The following is a 21,198-nucleotide window of genomic DNA, read 5'->3' as shown; positions in this document are numbered from 1 at the left end:
TCTTCGTAGCGGAGAAATTCGCATCGAATCGAATTTCACACTGGAATTCGCCGAATCAGCCGAATCGAATTTTTCATTTCTTCGCTCATCTCTAGTGATAACATATGCTGTGTGAATGAGTTAATGAGTTCATTTTGAATGGGTTGCCAAAGCAAAAGATGGGATAAAAAAATGTACGCAGAGCATTTTTTTTAACAGTGCATTACATGGAAGTGCATTACCCTGAGCTATGGTATTGTAACACATGTATGTCAGTGCTTGACTGAGAGAGGTGGGGTGCTATTGAGAATGAATGGCATTTTACCATGGTACCACATGTAAAGTTCCCACATTTCAAAAGTCTTTTTTGGCACTTAATGGTGGTACTTCTTGTTCAAGAATTTTATTGAAATTTTCAGAAAAAGGAATATAACAACTGTTACACCCCCCGCAGGGGCCATAGAGTTAAAAGATGTTTAATCAAGTCAGGTATATCAGATATAACAGAGCAGTTTTAGCACACAAGTGGTCAGAATCCACAGCATATACTTACAAGGAGTAGGCATTGAGTAGACACTGAGTAAGTAATTCAATGCAAGGAGACAGAAAGAAGTAGAATTACAGGGGAGAAGAGGATAAGTGTTGGTAAGAAGGGATAGAAAGGGGATGTTACTGGGAGGGAGAGGGGGAATGGGGGTAACCTTCCCCCCACAATGTACAGGCTGGATCTGGTAAAGTAAAAAAGGAAGGGGGATTAAAGGAACTTTAGGCTTGCTGGGTCCAAGGAAGGTAGGGCATAATAAAGCCAAGGACCCCACATCTTGTGAAATTTGGGCTGGGTGTCTTTAAGGATACTGGCCAATTTTTTTCATGGATTAGCATTAGAGTCATCTAATAATATAACATCTAATAAGAAAGCCTTGTACTGAATACTAGCTTTTTCACTGCTCCTGTCTAACTGAAAATCCACACACGGATACACAATTTAGCAAAATATGTGTATGTGTGTATGTATGGGGGGTGGGGTTTGTTTGGGGGGGGGGGGGGGTTATGGCTTTGTATTGTGAATAGACTGGAACAGCTAAAGTCAATTTATTCAGGCTATACATAGTATAGCTGTGCAGATGTTTTAAAGGATAGTCTTGGATACACCAAAATCTTCAATGCCATGAAATGTTCACATGCTGTACCTGCCCATTTACTTAATAAAACGTTTAACACAAATCATCACATTTATATTTTTTAGTTATAAACATAATAAAGAAAATATTTACCATACTATTATTCATTCCCTTTAAACTGTCCGGTGCCATCAAATTTACTTTTGAGTTTGCATTACTCATTTATACAATTCCACGTTATTGTTCATGTCAGCCTCAGAGGATCTTGCAGTCTAATGTCTCTTTCACATGAGCAAAACTGAAATTTTTAATTTCACCATTCTCGTGCAATGCTCTGAAATCAATGTTGATGGCAAAAGTAGGGTAGCTTAGTAGGCTTTTTAGGGTGCAATTGGCATTAAACAACTTCTGAAGGTTTCAGAAGCTCCTTTGAACTATCCTTTACCTGTCCTTTTATCAAAAAATACACAACTTCATTAGCCTAAAAAAAAGTGGTAAAATACATGCACCCAAAGCACAAATACAAAGAACACTAAATAGTCTTAAAGCATACTGTTGCTAAGCCCCCAAAATGTAATGTATTGCAGTTACCAAGCCATAAATATGGTGGCTGCATTTGTTTCCATTTAGACCAGGGCTTTCAAACTCAATTAAATTGTGGGCCGTATCAGCCTTATGGTTGCCTTCAAAGGGCAGATTGTATCTATAAGACTAGATGTCCGGAGCACCCCACCCCCGCTTACATCAGATGTCAAGCGTCCCCCCCACAATCAGAAGTCAAAAGTCTCCCACTCGAGGAAGACCAGAGGAGGGCTGGAGTCAGTTTCTGGAGTCCGCTGATTTGTGAGACCAGGGGAGGTGGAGATGAGGGGGTGCTGCGGCTGCACAGAGAGGTCAGGGATCTGTAGGAGGAGGGCTCTCTGCTTCTGTCTGCTGAGACATAGGGGTGCAGAGACAATCCTCTCCACAGCTGCACAGAGAAGCACAGAATATGATGGAAGAGTTCTGTCCTCCTCTCTGCTGTCGACTGCTGAGACAAGGTGGGGGCAGAGATGAAAGGGGTGCTGCAGCTCCAGGAGGTGCAAGGGCCACACAAAAGAGCCTGGAGGGCAGGATTCGGCCCGCAAGCCTCATGTTTGACATATGTTTTAGACTTTTTTCCTTTATTTTGATCTGGAGATTTGGCCGGTGATATCTGCTGTCTTGGAGTGTCTCCACTCCACTGGAAGAGCCATGGAGACACCCTTGAAAAGCAGCATTGTCGATCTGAGGGGAGCATAATGTTAGCTGCATTAGCAAATTTAGATTTACTAAATTTTGCTTTACTAAAAAATGAAAGCCTTACTCCAGCAATCATTTTGTAAGCAGTTACAATAACATTTTTTCCTTTTGGGATAAAGGTTTTAAAATAAATAAAAGCTGATCATAGTAAGCACCCTCTCAGTTTTGAATGGTTTTTCTCCACCCTCTAACTGCCAATTTTGGTCTATTTAAGGAAGATTAAAATATTACAGACTAACTGGTTGGATCATCAGTATTAAATAAAGAAAAAAAGCCTAAAAAAGAAAACAAATGCAGCCATTACATCTATGAAATGGTAAACTGCAATATATTACATTTTTGCTTTTAGCTTTAGATACAATTTAACTAAATTTGTCAAAATGAATTTGCCTGAATAACTCGGTGAACAAAGCTGAAAACTTCCTTTTCATCAAAAATTCATCGATGGTGAAATGAGTAATTTCATGATAGACTGGTTTCAATGCAGAGCTGCACCAGATTTTGCACTCTCCAGTTTTACTAAATCAACCCCATCCAATCAACTTCCAGGTTTTATTAATAAAGCTTAATTTAACAAGCTGAGGTTAGAAGTTTTGGTAAATCCCCCCCCAATGTGCTCATTCATAGTAGTGAATAGCCAGTTAAACTATCAATATGTTTCTTTTTTTTTTTTTTTATGGGAATAAACTGGTGCCTACTGTGCCATTGGATTGGAATGATCAAAGAACTCTAGCACACAACCACTGAACTTTCTAAAAAGCCACAGTGGTGGCAGTAAATTATTTGTTTTTATTTTACTGTATTTTCTGATGCTTTTAAAAGTAGAAATGCCAGCCAAGATATATAAATTGTTTGCCATTATGACGCTTACATGCTATTACATTTTGGATGTGTTTTATACTTCCCAGGCCAAATCAGAATCGTGTTTTCCTTCCTTCCAGACTATGCATGCGAGTGTGAAGCTGTCTCAGCTGTTGTGTCAATATAACACATTGGTTTCTTGTTAATTATAAACCAATGATACAAACTGAACAGTAATGTTTATTACAGTCCAGGAAATATATGACTGTTAGTGTTAATTTGCCATAACTGTACAACCAATTATTACAAAGGGTTCATCATGTATCATTTTGTATAGAGATTCACATTATGATGCTGTTGGCCTGTTTTTGTTTACCAGCAATTAGAACTGGCAAAGCTGCATGATATGATCTGACATTTTTGTTTTCTTATTTACTGATATATGTTCACAGCTTTGTCTAGATTTTATTAGAATGGTTGTGATGATACATTTAGGATAGAACAATAGGCAAAACATTGTTTTTTTTTTTCATTTTGGATAGAGTAAGGGAAGGTTATAACCTCTGTAACTTTTTTTTTATTTTGCCCTCTGTGTCCCATTGGGGAGATTTCCCTTCACTTCCTATCCAATAACCACAATAAGTGAGAAGAAATCCCAGCAAATTAATTGAATCCCTTGGGGCCCCCAGGTCACCAAAACTGGTGTCCCCATTGGAATGTGTCCTTGGTATTACTTTTCTGGGAACGACCCAATATTTTGGATTTTCTTTTACTTTCACTTTCAATGATAATGGTAAAAAGGACAAATAGAGAGAGATAATCTCCCTAACGTAGACACAGACATCAATAGAAACTGTCAGATGTTCTGATCCCTCCCCACTCTGTCCAAAACTAAAAAAAAAAATGTTTTCCCTTTATTTATACTTTAAATGAACTTAATTTTCTATGTTATTTTACTCAAAGTTACTTGAAGAGTCTACAAACTGCTGTTCACCTTTTACGAAAAATAATAAATGCACATGCAGGTAAAAAATTTACATTTATTATTTTTTTTTTTACACTGCAGCCTGTTAGGCATTGTGCCCATGATCAAAAGATTGCGGGTGCAATGTCTGGATCCTGCAGGCACTCAGTAAGCCTCCTATGGGCAGACAGTTACTGAATGGCAGGAAGAATCAATGGACTATAAGAATGTTCACCAGCTCACAGTTCATTGAGAACTACAGGCCACCAGCTGTGGAGGCTGATGGTTAATGTAGTTCATTCATCCACAGAAAGAACTTGTGATGGGCTGTGTGGGCAGAGCCCTGCATGGCCGTGCTGTTTTCGAATTGTGACAGGGTGTGGGGAGAAGATCCATGTTCGCTGTCACAGGGAGGGGGGCATTGAGGGAGAGGAGGCAGGAGCTTCAACATGTTACATGTTCCACCCTAAATATGGGTGGTACATGAAATATGTTCCAAAGGTGGACTTATCCTTTAAAGATTCAAGCTGCAACGTAAAGAAGGCCTGAACCCTGGAAGTTTTGCCCAGAAAAGACAAGCAGAGGACAAAGGACAGCCTGTGGTCTACCAGTTGCTGATCCTTTCCCTATTACTGATTTACTATTCCTTTATTCTGTACTGTCCCTCTGTGGACGTGGCCATCTAAGTAGAGAACATTGCTTTGTGTTCTCATATAAAAGATGCCCCACTGATGATTGGCTGTCTAATGTCTGGTGGAAGAATAATTAAGCAGCGAGAAAGGTTCAGAAAGCACAGATCTACAGAATGGTTGAAGCCAAAGCAGATAGATTCTTGAACTACAAATTTTCAAGTTCTTCTTCCTCTCCATCAAGGAGGACAGTGAGCAATACAGTATTGACATCATCAAACCGAATTCCAAATCTTGTGATATTAGCAGTCTAAGGAAACATTGCATTAGATCTTATAATGCATTTATACAGCTATCAGTCTCAAAGAGTGCATAGTTACACAGGACGTGTACTGCTATTCAATATGGGTACATTGTTCAGGATACCGCTTAGGCCCAATTACATTTTCTAGATGTTACCTATAACACAGCACATCTTCACTTTTTCAGATCTGGTCCTTTGTAAGATGGAAAGTCTGAAAGTTCAATTTGTAAATTTTCAATAAACAAATTAAATTTGTTTTATTTATTGGTTTTCCACTGTTAACATTGTTACCACATTTTTGCAAGCTTGAAAGTTCCCAAATAGAAAATTCCCCTTGTTTTGTTGGAGATTAGAAGTGAAGGGACACTTAGTGGCAATACTTTTTTTTAAATAGAAGTAGATCAAAGGAGGAGGAAGAAGAAAGAAGAAAATTACTTATATTGTAGTATTTTCTAGTATTTTCAGGTGTGTTGGGGGAAGGTGAGTTAAGGAACTGTTGCTACCTTGGGAGATAACCAAAAAAGCTCCCCTACCTGCTTCATCAATGGCAATGCTTGTGAGGGTGGCATTTTCTGGGTGCACTTTTATGGTGTGGAACAGGATAGAAAGTTTAAATACTGCTTTTAAGTTTTGTAGTAGAGGTGCCCACAGCTGAAAGCTGACAAATGCAAGCAGATACGTGTTTCATCTTGACAAGGATCTTTCATCATGCTTGAGGTAATTGGAACCTTATTAGTGCACTTGTTACAAAAGCAATTGAATACTGTCCATGAGCTTTTTTTTTTTTTTTTTTTTTGTACTAACATCCAAATTTTCAGGACAAGCTTTTGGGGTGAACTCCCTTCTTCTTCACAGTCCTGAGTACTGCTTGGACCTTGAAGAAGGGGAAGTACTGCTTTTATTTTGAAGAAGGGGGAGTACTACTTGGATTTTGAAGAAGGGAATACAACCCAAAAGCTTGTCCTGAAAAAATGTATGTTATTGCAAATAAAAAAAGTATCACAGACAGTACTCAATTGATCTTGGCGAGGTAAAATAACCTGTATTGGTGGCAAAAACAGGTCATACTTATAGTATTAATGCCTTTCATTGTGCATCTGGACACCTCTTCAAGAGAAATGTTATGACTTAACATTTTTTGTAGGTGCTGAGGTCTAGTATTCGGTGGTGCTGTGGAATGTCAATAATTTTGTTCATCAGAATGAATACTTTAATTAGCTGAAAATATAAATTCAAACACATTCAAACCCTTCAGAATGTGTACAAGCAGCTTGAACCTTTTTAAAGCAAGAGATTCTGAAGATGAACTAATCCATGAAATATACTAAACTTCAGCTGAGCAAAGCAGCATCTCCTTAAGGGTTGGGAGTATCTGTATGATCACCTCCAACAACACAAACATCTCCCAAGCTGGTACCCTGTTTGCCGAAGGCTGAAGAGAATGGAGCAAGCAGCTTTTACCACCCTGCAAATGAGCATTTGCAAAGTGAGGAACCATCAGTGATGAGTTTGACATTAACATGCTTTAAAGGATAAGCCCACATTACATGTTCCACCCATTTTAAGTGCTGGTAAAACAATTCACATATATGTGTGTCAACCTTACATTTAGCTGTTTACCTGGAATTCTGTTTTAATCCACCCTAGAGGCAAGACATTTGCAGAGGAAAAGAAATGTACTAAATGAGAGCTGAAACAGCCCGAGAAAAAACAAATTTCCCATTTGACAAATTACAGAGTATGCAAATTAATAAAAATTACTGTGAAGGAAAGATGATGACTTAAAAACATTATATTTACTTAAAGGGGTAATAAACCCAACACCAAAAATGTAATATATTACAGCTTACCAATAATTAGATTTTTTTATCAGCAAAGTGTGTGAGTATAACCTGTGCAGAGGACTGATCAATTAGACTGGCTGCTGCTAGCAAAATCATGTGTACCAGTGAACAAATGTGTGAGTGCAAACATAAAAATTGCTGTGCTGCCTCTCCCAAAAACTATTTTAAATAATTAATTGAATAAAAAAATTTATGTTAGGCTTTTCCCCATCTGTTTTCAGCTGGTGACCTGGTTAGTAACACACCTCCTGTATTAGAGTGCCTCTATTCTGGATGAAGGAGCACAGGGGGCACCTTTGGACAGCAGCATTGTTAATCTGGGGGCAGGGGAGTGTTAGATGTACCAGCAGATTTAAACTAACAAAAACAATAAAGATGAACTCCAGCTCACACTTTATAAGCAATTACACAAACTTTTTTTTCCTTTTGGGATAAAGGTTTTACATTAAAAAAAAAGTTGATCATTGGAAGCACCGCCATTAGTGTTAAATGGTTTGTCTTACCTCTGTAACTGCTGCATCTGCAAAGAAGCTTTTTCTGTTGAAAAATAACAGACTTACTGGCCATATAACCAGGTGAAAATAAGGGAAAGAAATCCTAAAAATTAAAATGAATGTAGCCATCACATCTAAGAATTGATGAGCTGCAATGTTTTTTGGGGGATTAATACTGCTTTACCGTGCTTAACTATATACAGCTTTTATTTACATATGAGACTATATGTGTAGGTTGTGCAAAGACAGCTGCACTCACAAGCAATTAATAGCCTAAGATGCTCTTAATGACTTTTTCTAACGATTTTTTCTTGATTATGTCTATTTTTTCCATTTATTGCCTTGTTATTTGTGTTTACAGTGTATACACACGACAAGGTCAGATATGGTGTAACTCAGCCGGAAAACAGTTCTAGTCATACACAGCCAAACAAGAATGAGACAAATAAGTGTAGAGTTAACCAAGCTCAATGACATTCACCATGGCATGTAGAAAATATGCACTCTTATAAATTGCCTAGAAAATTAATAGCAAGGAAATGTAGCATCAAAAAGACAACATTGCAATTAATCCTATTAATCCCAACCTGTAAAAAAGACAGGGAGGAAGTTATAGCAAGAAAGAAGTGAGGAATAGAATATGGGAGAGGGGGGCAGGTGTAAGGTAGTTGCCCATGACCTGCAGAGAGGTGCTCTATTGTACGGCTTCCTAACAGTTCAAAATTGTAAAAGGTGTAAGGAAAAAAATGCTTGGTCCAAGAGGTAATTTTGTTCAGTAGCTTATCATCTTATTTTTTCAGCTCTATGATAAAGCTCTCAAAGAGGTACTAAACCCAAAAGCAAAAAAAAATATACTGTATATATTGCAGCTTACCAATCCTTAGATGCGGTGACTGTTTTCTTTTTTTAGACTTTTTATTTCCTTCCTTTGTGATCCAGCTAGTAACACACTTCCTGTCTTAGGGTAACTCCACTCTGGATGAAGGAGGGATGGAAACACCTTCTGGACAGCAGCATTTGGACAGTAGAGGGAAGATGGTGTTAGACTAGCAGATTTAGAGAGACTTGACTAGCAAATTAAAGCTGAACTCCAGCTAATGCTTTATAAGGAGGTTTTTTTTTTCTTTTGGGATAAAGGTTTTACAATAATAAAACTCTGACCCAGGATTATAGCTACGTCTGTATATTTTAGAACAAAGTGCATGGGCCACTGACCAGTGCCACCACTGGCCCCAGATTCTCAACATTCTGCAGAAGAATAGCCTATACAGAATTTAGTGTTTCTTGTGGGTACCAATTACCATGTAGAAACAATTTTGAAATTAGTTTCAAGTATACGTGTGTTTTGGGAGCAGGATTTGGTGGTAGACTATGAGGGGGATTTACTAAAACTGGTGAACACAGAATCTGGTGCAGCTTTGCATAGAAACCAGTCAGCTTCCATCTTTTATTGTCAAAGCTTAATTGAACATGCTGAAGGTAAAAGCTGACTGGTTACAATGCACAGCTGAACCAGATTCTGAGTGCAAAGGTTTTAGTAAATCCCCCCCTATATCTTTGCCCAAAGTTTCCTCACCCAGGGAGTAACCTAATACCACTTCCCATTTTGCAACATAAGCTAAAGAGGTCTTGGTAGAGGAAGTTAAAGTATAACTATAGGCAACACTTTCTGTTTAATTATGAATAGAGTAAGGAAGGGTTATAAACCATGTCAGTTTATTTTTTGCTATCTGTGTCCCATTGGGGAGATTTACCTTCGCTTCCAGTCCCATAGCCAAAACAGGAAGTGAGAAAATCTCCTCAAATTAAGCAAATTTTCCCAGGTCACCAGAATTAGGGTCACCATTGGAAAATTTCCCCTCTATTACTTTTCTGGGGACAACCCAACATTCAGGGTTTCTTTTACTTTTACTTTCACTTTCGACAATAATGTTAAACAGAACAAATAGGGTGAATTCCCCTAACGGGGCCACAGACAGCAATGAAAACCTAACAGGTGTTCCAATCCCTCTCCACTCTGTCCACAATTTAAAAAACGTTTTGCTTTTAGTTATACTTTAAGATTCAAACATAGAATAGAGAGATTAGACCCAGGCATCTGTATGATCCTGACAATTAAGCTTGAACTGTGTGTAGGTACCATAACATGATTGTGATTTGGATATGCTCGTTAGTTCCTAATGTGGAGATAATGAAAAAGTTCAGAGGCAGAGATATGAAATATTTCTTCCAACTATTGGAATGGTCTTATATTGTCCAGTTAATGAAGTGTGTGTTGCTTGAGCAAATCCAGTACTTGAAGGAATCTGGAGAATCAGAACCAGGGAAAAAGAAAGAATTGTATAGGTACAATAGGAGTGGGAGATAAAGTAACAACAGGGTCCCAAGTATTAAATTGAATTTCATACTGTTAAAGAGATGCAATGGGGGTTCTGTGTTTTCAGTCTAACCTTTGGAAGAGGTCAAATCAGGGGCGGACTGACAACTCATGGGGCCCCCGGGCAATAGGGGATCATGGGGCCCCTGTGTCCTTGCCCAAACTCAAAAAAGCCTATGAAAAAGGTACCGGGGGCATCTCATGAGGCCCCCTACTGACTCCGGGCCCTCGGACAGTGCCCAAGTTTCCAAATGGTCAGTCCGCCCCTGGGTCAAATATACTGACTATCCTAAGAGGGTCAGCATTGAGAGCTTACCCAATGAAGGATTTAGGTTGTAGATTAGTATGTTTCTAGTTGATTTTTTGGTGCTGCTAAGATAATTTTTGATAAAGTTACAAATTCCCAGACCTCCATTGATATGAAGTGAGAGTAGAGATCCAAGGTCTCTGTTGATTCAATTTAAAGTGATTGACATGGGTCTGTAGGATTCTGAGGATATGTAAGGGACCATGTGCCAGAAGGACTTAGAATCAGTGTAATATTTTAGGTAGAACTGACAGTTTTACTGCAGTGATCTGTCTGATTCAGGAAAGGCTGCATTTACTCTAAGTGGTTAGAAGTGATTTTACTTTATTAAGTATAGTTGGGTAATTTGCTGAATATGGTGTATTGCAGGAATTGTTCAGATTTCTACCCAGGTAATGCAACTTATCACTGACCCATTGGAAATTCGAAACATTCTTGTAGGGAGTGTGGAGGTAGATGGAATATGTTAAGTTCCTTGTATTTGTTATTTTTAATTGCTAAGCCAGAGTAGCTAGGGTATCAAGAAAGTTGGGTGTTGAAGTAAAAGGGTTAGTAACAAAGAGAAGCTGTTATTTACCTATGAGTACCGTGGGAATAGGTTATGTGCACCGAGTCGGCTGGTATTATGATTGATGATGGATTTACAACAAAGGACATTTTTTGGATTTTATTTTAATAAAGGATGTGTTGAACATTTGGGGGACTTTATTTCTAGGATACACTTTAAAAAAAAAAAAAAAAGTAAGGGGAGGGTGCCCTCTCTGATATGCTCCCTGTCTGCAAGGCCTCTACAACCATTGAATCAGCCAGACTGCATGTTTGGATTATGGGTCTGGTATGAATTTTTTTTAATGGCGGTCCCTCTTAAAATCCACACATCTAGGGGGGACCACACACATTTTCTTATGTGAGGTACCTCCTTAAACTCTATACTATATTCAAAGGATTTGTATATGTATTTTGGTGAGACACAAAGCATTTTGTTTTTTCATTCTTGCTGTAGGATATGCCACAGCAAAAGTGCCGTTTGCAAACAAAAAAAATATATAGTTTCAATTGTCAGCAAATGAAATTCATTGCTGGCTTCTTAAAAAAAATGAAACAAAAAACACACAAACATTTGGGGGACCTTTGAAAGGGTCTATGTGCCATTTTTTTTATATAGAAGCCAGAAAGAAAATGTAATTTGAAACAATTTAAAAACATTTTCCTCTGTAAGTATCAGTGCTTTAAAAAAAAAAAACACTATTCCTGGCCAAAAGGAATTTAAAAAACAATTCTGTCGCTGGTACATGTTTTCCAGGGCAGTTCGACTCATCCCTACTGATGAGAAATACAGCTCCGCATGCTGTATGCAGGTAATACTACTACAGTATATTGCAGAATGCTCAAAAGTTGCATCATTGTGTAACGAAAGTGGTTAGTGTGGTCCAACTTGGCCCAAATAAACTATTTAAAGTGATTTTAAAGCTGGAATTAGATTTTAAGGAATAACATCAGTAGAAGTGAGTGCTATTGATGTACACTCTAGAATCTACATTCTAATGAAATGTGACTTCCTCACTTTCGCCCATACATCGTAGACTGTTCAGATAAAGACATTATTTGGTTTAGCCTCTTAGGAGGAAGACACCAAGCCTGAATATGTGTTAGCAGAAGTGGTCATAAATTAAATAAACAGATTATCCAAAAACTCCTTTGTGGGGATGAATTGATATCTCCCTTCATGAAGTATCAAGCTGGAGAATTTCTTAAATGGGTTTCACAAACACCATTAAAACTCAGTGGGGCTGGCATGGAGATATTGTCAGCTGTCACGGTATCCACAAGTATCAATCAATAAGTATAAATAGCTAATCTTCCTTTACAACATTCTGACTCCAAAAGCCCAGTGCTTTCTTTTGAAGGTCAAACAAGGATTACTCAGAGCTTGCCCGAGGGTTTCCGGCTTCTTACAAACAAATGAACATGAGCGGTATAATCTAGCATGGTCTGGCAACCTCAACATCTCTTTGACACTGACAGGTAGAAGCAAACAGCCAATCCCTTGATATTATAGTACTTAAATATACATCTGTTTCCTAGGTGAGGCACCTGGCTTCAAGGCCAAAAAAGCAGCATACATAAAAACATAAAATCATAAATAAAGTCTAAAGGCATTCCTTTCCAATGAATTTATTTCCAAAATATTCCCAAGCAGCGTGCTGCTGCTTTTGAAAGTTTGCTTGTTTAATGCTATGGACGTCCAGAACATTTTTCCATATTTCAAAGCATATTTGAAATCGATTCTCTACGTTATGTTTAGGCTGGGCTTCTGTTTAGAAATGAGATAAAGGAATTTACAGATGTGCTGCAACATATTGAAGTATATGTAAGCCCAATCACTATGTTAGGGAAAAGATCAGCTACAGGCAATACTAGTGACTAGTCCTTCACCCTCTGCTTGCCTTCATTTGGACACAGTTTTTAGAGTTCAGATCAACTTTTTTTTCTATTTTAACTTACCAGGCCTTGTTCTGCATCGTAGGGTTGATTATAGGCTGTTCACTTTTCAAGGGACTTTTCCCCAGAGCTTAGAGAATGTGATGAAATTTCACTTTGCAAATATACTCAATCATGTGCAAGGAAAATAATATTTAAAAATGCCATTTTGCTTACACATGATTGGATGATGGAAATCAGCAGAGGTTCATCACATTTACTAAGCTCTGGAAAAGATTCCTAGAGTATCTGCATTGTAAATGTGCATCTTGTAACTGCTTCCAAATTATGAACCTGCATTTTAGGCCCCTTTCATATGGGGCAGACTCTGCCAGGAGTTGCAGAGTGGACACAGACACAGCCTGATATCCTCTATGGGTAGTTGGATGTAAACAACCACCTGTCTGTTTATATCTGACTGCCATCCGATTATATCTGCTAGATGGATGGGGAACTGTCAGGGCTCCGGCTATGACCAGAGGTGTGTGGACTGACACAGGGAAACGCAGGCTTCAGATATGGTATAAACAATATGATTTATTAAGACTAACAATACAAAACGCAGTGCAAAACTAAAACATAAACACAGTGCAAACAAACCAAACCACCTACAGATAACAATACATACAATGCAAGAGTCGTCAGGCAGGCCGGGTCAGTAGCAAACGGGCAAACGGAGTACCAGGAACAGGCGGGAGAGTAGTTGGGGTCCCAAGCTGGGTTCAGTAACTCACGGGCAGCGTGGTGCAGAGGGTCAGGAAGAGAATGGTCAGGGTCACAAGCCAGGGATCAAACAGGAGAAGTCAGCAGAGGTCAGGATCAGGCAGGGTCGGCAACAAGTCAGACAGGACCAGGAACACAGGATACAAGATACAGGGGCCCATGGGAAAACACACACCAAGGCCCTGACTGTGAGTCTGGCCATTCCTTAAATACAACCCCTGCAATCAGCTTCAGGTGTTTGGCTGACTGCAGGGGTGAGTCTCTGATTGCTGAGAGCACCCGCTGGCCAGCCCTGGTACTGCAGTCCACAAGGCAGGTAAGTCCCACCATTATTGGCAAGTCCATTCCTGACAGGAACCCATCCATCTGTCTTAAAAGGAAAGGATCGGATGGGATGTAGGCAGGTGTAAATGGAAACAAGTCTGCTTACATCCACTGGTCTATAGTGGATAATGGAGAGTCCGGTCAGGTCCTCCTAAAAAAATCTGGCAGGCGAACCTGATCGGTCTGTCCATGTGAAAGAGACCTTATATTAGTTGCTATTACATACAGTATGTATAACAAAAATACAATTTTATTAGATTGTATTTCTTCAGTCATTATATATAAACATGGACATATTAACAGTTCTTTGTGTTTAGTCAGTAATGAGGAATTAATCTAATTGGTATGTGATGTCAGAACATTTGGAACATTGCTATTACTATTTGATATTAAACCCCCAAACATTTTCAATATACTGCAGTTTAGCAGTCTTTAGATGAGGTGGCTGCTATGATTTTCTTTTTTCATCAAATACAGAAAATACCTGATCTTGCCAGACCTACAAGTGTCTTTGCCATGTCTAGTGAACTAAAAAGAATGCACAAACATTCTTATCTTTCTTATATACAGTCATGGCCGAAATTGTTGGCACCCTTGATATTTTTCCTGAAAATCAAGTATTTCACACAAAAAAGGTATTGCATTAACACATGTTTTGCTATACACATGTTTATTCCCTTTGTATGTATTGGAACAAATATAAAACAGAGGCAGAAAAGCAAATATGACATAATGTCACACAAAACCCCAAAAATGGGCTGGACAAAAGTATTGGCACCCTTAACTTAATATTTGGTTGCACACCCTTTGGAAAACATAACTGAAATCAGTCGCTTCCTATAACCATCAATAAGCTTCTGACACCTCTCACCCGGAATTTTGGACCACTCTTCCTTTGCAAACAGCTCCAGGTCTCTCTTATTGGAAGGACACCTTTTCCCAACAGCAATTTTAAGATCTCTCCACAGGTGTTCAATGGGATTTAGATCTGGGCTCATTGCTGGCCACTTCAGAACTCTCCAGCGCTTCTTTGCCATCCATTTCTGAGTGCTTTTTGACGTATGTTTGGGGTCATTGTCCTGCTGGAAGACCCAGGATCTTGGACGCAAACCCAGCTTTCTGACACTGGGCCCTACAGTGCGACCCAAAATCCTTTGGTAATCCTCAGATTTCATGATGCCTTGCACACAGTCAAGGCACCCAGTGCCAGAGGCAGCAAAACAACCCCAAAACATCATTGAACCTCCACCATATTTTACCGTAGGTACTGTGTTTTGTTCTTTGTAGGCCTCATTCCGTTTTCGGTAAACAGTAGAATGATGTGCTTTACCGAAAAGCTCTATCTTGGTCTCATCTGTCCACAAGACGTTTTCCCAGAAGGCTTTTGGCTTACTCAAGTACATTTTGGCAAACTGTAGTCTTGCTTTTTTATGTCTCTGTGTCAGCAGTGGGGTCCTCCTGGGTCTCCTGCCATAGCGTTTCATTTCATTTAAATGTCGACGGATAGTTCGCGCTGACACTGATGCTCCCTGAGCCTGCAGGACAGCTTGAATGTCTTTGGAACATGTTTGGGGCTGCTTATCCACCATCCGGACTATTCTGCGTTGCAATCTTTCATCAATTTTCCTCATCCGTCCACGACCAGGGAGATTAGCTACAGTGCCATGGGTTGCAAACTTCTTGATAATGTTGCGCACTGTGGACAAAGGCAAATCTAGTTCTCTGGAGATGGACTTGTAACCTTGAGATTGTTGATATTTTGCCACAATTTTGGTTCTCAGGTCCTCAGACAGTTCTCGTCTCCTCTTTCTGTTGTCCATGCTTAGTGTGGCACAGACAGACACACAATGCAAAGGTTAAGTGAACGTCTCTCCTTTTTATCTGCTTTCAGGTGTGATTTCTATATTGCCCACACCTGTTACTTGCCCCAGGTGAGTTTACAGGAGCATCACATGCTTGTAACATTCTTATTTATCCGCAGTTGTGAAAGGGTGCCAATACTTTTGTCCAGCCCATTTTTGGAGGTTTGTGTGACATTATGTCGAATTTGCTTTCTTTCCTCCCTTTTTTTGTTTTGTCCCAATACACACAAAGGGAATAAACATGTGTATAGCAAAACATGTGTTAATGCAATACGTTTCGTGAGAAATACATGATTTCCTGGAGAAATATCAAGGGTGCCAACAATTTCGGCCATGACTGTATACTACAATTTCCATCAATTTATTATTATTTATTTGAGAAAACAAAGGTAGACATGTTTGAAGTCCATGTTGGGTGGCAACCATGGCTCCATCCATAGATACAGTGGAAAAGTGAGTATAGCCATGAGTAGACAGGAAGTGTGTTATTTGCAGGATTAACAGGTGAAATTAAAAGGAAAAAAGCCTGAAAAAAAAGAAAATGAATGCAGCCCCCACATCTAAGAACCGGTAAGCTGCACTATATTACATTCATACCGCGTGAGCTTCATCACGGGGACTATGATTTATGAAAAAGAAAGGAGAGACTACTAGACAGAATGACCCTTTGGATCATTCTTTTGCATTTTTTTTCCTTATATATTTCACAGGTGCCTCCTACAATTTTGGACTGTTGGGAAGCCATACATATGTCACCTCTCTGCAGGTCACGAAACAACTACCCTACAACTCGCCTCACAGACTCCCCCAACTCACCTCCTCCTCTGCCATTTGCAGCATCCCCCATTTAATTAGAATTCTATATTCATCTTTTATCTTGCTCCAACTTCCTCCCTGTATTTTTTCCAGGATAGGGGTAATTGCAATGTGGCCTGCATTATGCTACAGTTGACCTTTAAACTGCAGGCAGTCAAGATAAACATACATATACAGTAGCTTAAACATATGTTCCTATGCCATATACATAAAGTGGTCCTGGATACCTGAAAAACACCCCTCCCCTCCCTATTGGTTCATAGCTATGTTGGACATCCTCACCAATAGCAAGGTGTGGAAGGTGGGAAGGGATAGGGACAAACACGGCTTCAGTTCCTGCAGATATGATTTACGGATTGGAGCCTTACAGCCTGCAGGTTTTCTGAGAAGCTGTATAAAGTATTTGGGAACAGTATGTGCAACCATTTTACCTATCTGTGGTTTAGCAGCTTTAAAGTGAAAACAGGTTCCCTTTAACTATGTAGTTTGATCACCTTGTACTTGATTCATAAACGTATATGTAAAATAATATTGTTGAAGAACTTGTGTATGATTGTTTTAAAAAAAATATATATATATCCAAAAACTAAAGTGCATTTGTATAACATTCATAATCCACTTTAATGAATAAAGCACCAAGATTTGTTGTCTAATTAATGACCCTTTGGGATGGTTCATCATCCACCGAAGGAGAATCCTATAACTGTGAACATGTTACAATATAATCCATTATTAACCTAGTCTTTTTGTGCTGTATATTTTAATTAACACTTGGCTCACCTAAAGAAGATTAGTGAAAACCTGTTCTGTATTTGTTATTGCATAGAAAACTGCGATATGTGCAGTTAATAAACATTTTCAGGCAACATAGATATCTTTTTTGCATGAACCACTGGACTTCCTGCAATATCTGCTAGCAGCAACGTTTATCCAACTCTCCAGTACACTCTTCAGCAAAGAGGTCCCTTCCTCTGGTGCTCCAGCAAGGCTTACACTTTACACCACCTGGATGTTCCCTACAGCAAAGCAGTGCAAGCCCTTTAGGTTCCAGACTCAAGCCCACTCTTGGCTTTACCATCATCAGCCAGCAGGTCTGAGCTGCAAAAGGCCTCCAAAACAACCTCCTCTCCTGGCAACACTCTGGGAAGCAAGAACAAAAGACCCTTTTGGATGGGTACCCCAAAGATTTATATCTTTCCCCAGCATGCCCCATTAGCAATACATCTCCTAGTGGTTGGCCAGAGAGATATAAATATTCATAATTCAATAGCAGGCAATAGCAAGTAATAATTTCAGTTTAGAGAAACTAAACACAAGCAGAAATATAACTTTCCCAAGCTCAGGCTAACTACATCCGGACAGTAACATATGAAAGCAAACTTTGAGCTATAGACACCCCTGCTTGGGGCAGGATTCCTACACACAAATTGATTTATGTAAAATAAATGCCACTAATAATTATCTATTAGTGGTATTTATTTTACATAAATCAATTTGTAGATAAATAGGTGTCTAATTGATGCAATTATCAGATCAATTATTTCAATTATTTAAACAAAGGTGGTATAAGGGGATGGGGTGGGTGGGTGTTTTTCAATGCAGGGCTGACTTCCTGCTAAGTAATCACATAAAATTCTGTGACTTTTATTCTGTGCCCTAAACTGACAGCCAACATAAAATAATAACCTGTACAGCAAAGTTACATAAACCTCAAATATCTAATATTATGCACAGGTCTGCAAATGTCCCTATACACTGTATGTTTCTGTAAGTTAAATTAAGCTACTTTTTCAAGAAATTCAACATTTGTGAACTTTGTGGTGAACCCATTAAAGAGTGTGGTGAGCAAACCTTGTGTTTCAATTCTGGCCATTTAAAGGGCTAATAAGTAAGTTACATAGTTACATAGTTAGTCTGGCTGAAAAAAACAAAAGTCCATCCAGTTCAACCATAAAAAAAAAGAATAAAAGTTATAATCCTATGCCCACAGTTGATCCAGAGGAAGGCAAAAAAACACAGCAATGCACGATCCAATTTGCTCCCGCTGGGAAAAAAATTCCTTCTTGATCTCCCGAGAGGCAATCGGATATTCCCTGTATCAACTTTACCTATAAATGTTAGTATCCAGTTATATTCTGTGTATCTAAGAAACAATCCAGGCCTTTTTTGAAGCAATCCACTGAGCTGGCCAGAACCAACTCTTGAGGGAATCTATTCCACATTTTCACAGCTCTCACTGTGAAGAAACCTTTTCGGTGTTTGGAGATTACATTTCTTTTCCTCCAGACGTAAAGAGTGCCCCCTTGTCCTCTGTGATGACCTCAGGGTGAATAACTCTACACCAAGTTCACTATATGAACCACTGATGTATTATACATGGAGATCATATCCCCCCTTATGTATTATACATGGAGATCATATCCCCCCTTAATCTCCTCTTCTCAAGAGAGAATAAATTCAGTTCCTCCAATCTTTCCTCATAGCTGATCTCCTCCATGTCTCTTATCAGTTTAGTTGCCCTTCTCTGTACTTTCTCAAGTTCCCCAATGTTCTTTTTTTGAATTGGTGCCCAAAACTGAACTGCATATTCCAGATGGGGGTCTTACTAATGATTTGTACAGGGATAATATGATATCTCTCTCTGGAGTCTATACCTCTTTTAAGCTAATGTCAAACAAAAAGTATATCTCAATATAGATATAAGTATATCTCCCTACACAGAACTGTCAGTTCTCCGTAACAGGTCCAACACACACTGACAATATGGCTGCAGTAAGCCCATCTTTTAATAGTAACGTGGCTGGGATGTCTATATCTTTAGTTTCCTAGCTCTTACAACTCAGCTGACCGAGGCAAAGGCTCTGCACTTTATTGAAGACTGTTCCTTATTTCTGGCAGCAAACCTGAAAAGTTTTCAGCTAAATGTTTGTGAGTCACTAACTTTATGAATCCTGGGGATTCGCTGAGAATCCATGGTAGTGGCAAACCAGTTTCTCTCTTTTGTGTGACAAAAAACTCCTTACTGCCTCACCAACTGTATGAATCTGGTATTTCATAAAAGGGCAGTACACTTAGGTGGAGATAACTTGAACTCTGCAATTAAGCCCCCCATGGGGGGGGGGGGGGTAATGAGTCAGCAAAGTGGCATGGCTGTTTCCACTTATTTGCAATAAAGTTGTTTGAAACACTTGATTCAGGTTGTTGGTGTGGCTGTAAAGAGTTGTTTGTGAGAAGGTGACAGTGATTCAATCTCATTTCGACTGGCACACACAGTTGGCAGGAATATCTTGTGGGTCCTTGAGCAGTTCATCATTGTGCCACATTCATTTATGTGTGGATTCTGGCAAGTTATACTCCAGTGGTGAGAAATGTCTACCAGAATTTCCAGTTTAACCCATGTGCTGTGGCCATAATACAGATAAATGTATCATACTCTGGTAGATGAGAAGAACCAGTAGTAGGATGAATGACACCTTCGTTGTAGCCTAGTTGGCTCTACGCTATGGTCAAATCATGCCCCTAGGCTCTCTGAGAGAGAAGTAAGAAGCTGGGAGATATTTCCACTCACAGATGTCTATAGAATACTAAAGGACAGCTGTGGGTGAAGCTGTGCCAAGAAACTCTGGAGCTTATCACCACATGTGCTGCTGCTTCTTGACAGTAGAGAAGGTACAAGACAATTTTAAAAGACTGCAATTATACAGCAATAAAGAAATGTGTATTCTTTCTGGAGGAATCACCGAATATTTTTCTTTTCCCAGGAAATGACACAGTCTATTGGACCGACATGGGCTTCAACAAAATTAGCCGCTCAAAGCGAGACCAAACATGGAGAGAAGACATAATCACCAATGGTCTGGGCAGAGTGGAAGGAGTCGCCATAGACTGGATTGCTGGTAGCTGTCTTCTTCCTCTTTGTGTCTGTTACTCATGTCTGCCTTTAATTTTACCCCTGCTAAAACATATTCTCTTGTTTTGCATAGAGAGGGGCAGGTTAAAATCTTTGTTTTGCTATCTGTATTCCCATTAGGGATATTTACCCTCACTTCACTATTTTGATGGTCACAAAGTAAAAGAGAGGCTTGCACCTGATGGGGAAAGAGACATAAAAACGTGGCACCCATTCAGTGCTTCCTCATATTTTTCCAAAACAAAACAAAAAACAACTTTGTTTCAGATTCCTACTGTTTTCCTCTTCTAAGTGCCGGTTCATATATATGCAGATTGGATGCAGTTTGAACCACATCCAATCCACATGACATATGCAATACCATTGTTTCCTATCGTGCCTGTTCACATATGTCCGGTGCACTGGCAATGCAGATTCAGTGCGGTTTGAAAAAACGCTTTCAGGTTCAGGTGCGGATTACAGGCTATTGACTTCTATGGGAAATGTTTATAAACCGCATATCTGTGAACAGGATAAAATTCTGAGGTAATCCTGTCCTGAACCTGATGTATACCTGACTTGAACCGCTGAACAACTACTGTGTCAATTCGCTGTGAAACTTGAGCTTCAATCCGCACCGCACATGTGTGAATCAGCTCTAAAGAAATAACCATTTCAACATGTTCTTTCAATCTCAGTGTTACAATGAGGAAAGCTGCTATGTTAGCATTCCTTTAGTAAACAAGTCTTGGGGAACTTATCACTAGAAAAATTGAAATCATAATTCGAGGTATGCATGCAATCTACATGCATAACATTTATTGGGGCTTTCTTTGCAGAATGCCCAAAGGTTACCATATTGCAATAACTTTCTTACACTGAAATTACACTGTGATTTTAATAAGATTGAATTACAGGATAGGTTGACAATTTCAATATATATATATATATATATATATATATATATATATATACACAGTGTATATATATATATATATATAC

At 39.1% G+C, this 21,198-nt stretch overlaps 1 protein-coding gene across 1 annotated transcript in view; it reads left to right on the top strand.

Annotated features, from left to right (window-relative positions):
- The window catches only part of LRP1B (LDL receptor related protein 1B), a 2,076,109-nt gene that overhangs the window by 1,493,867 nt on the left and 561,044 nt on the right, over positions 1–21,198 (top strand). Inside the window, exon 36 of the mRNA XM_089653623.1 lies at positions 20,069–20,203. Within this exon, the coding sequence (XP_089509749.1) occupies positions 20,069–20,203 (135 nt within the window). The remainder of the gene's footprint in view (positions 1–20,068; positions 20,204–21,198) is intronic.

The sequence above is a fragment of the Staurois parvus genome, unplaced genomic scaffold (genome assembly GCF_062004578.1).
Source record: "Staurois parvus isolate SC_StPar_1 unplaced genomic scaffold, SC_StPar_1.0 ptg000716l, whole genome shotgun sequence".
Taxonomy (NCBI): Eukaryota; Metazoa; Chordata; class Amphibia; order Anura; family Ranidae; genus Staurois; species Staurois parvus.
This window is presented reverse-complemented; position numbering and strand designations above follow the sequence as displayed.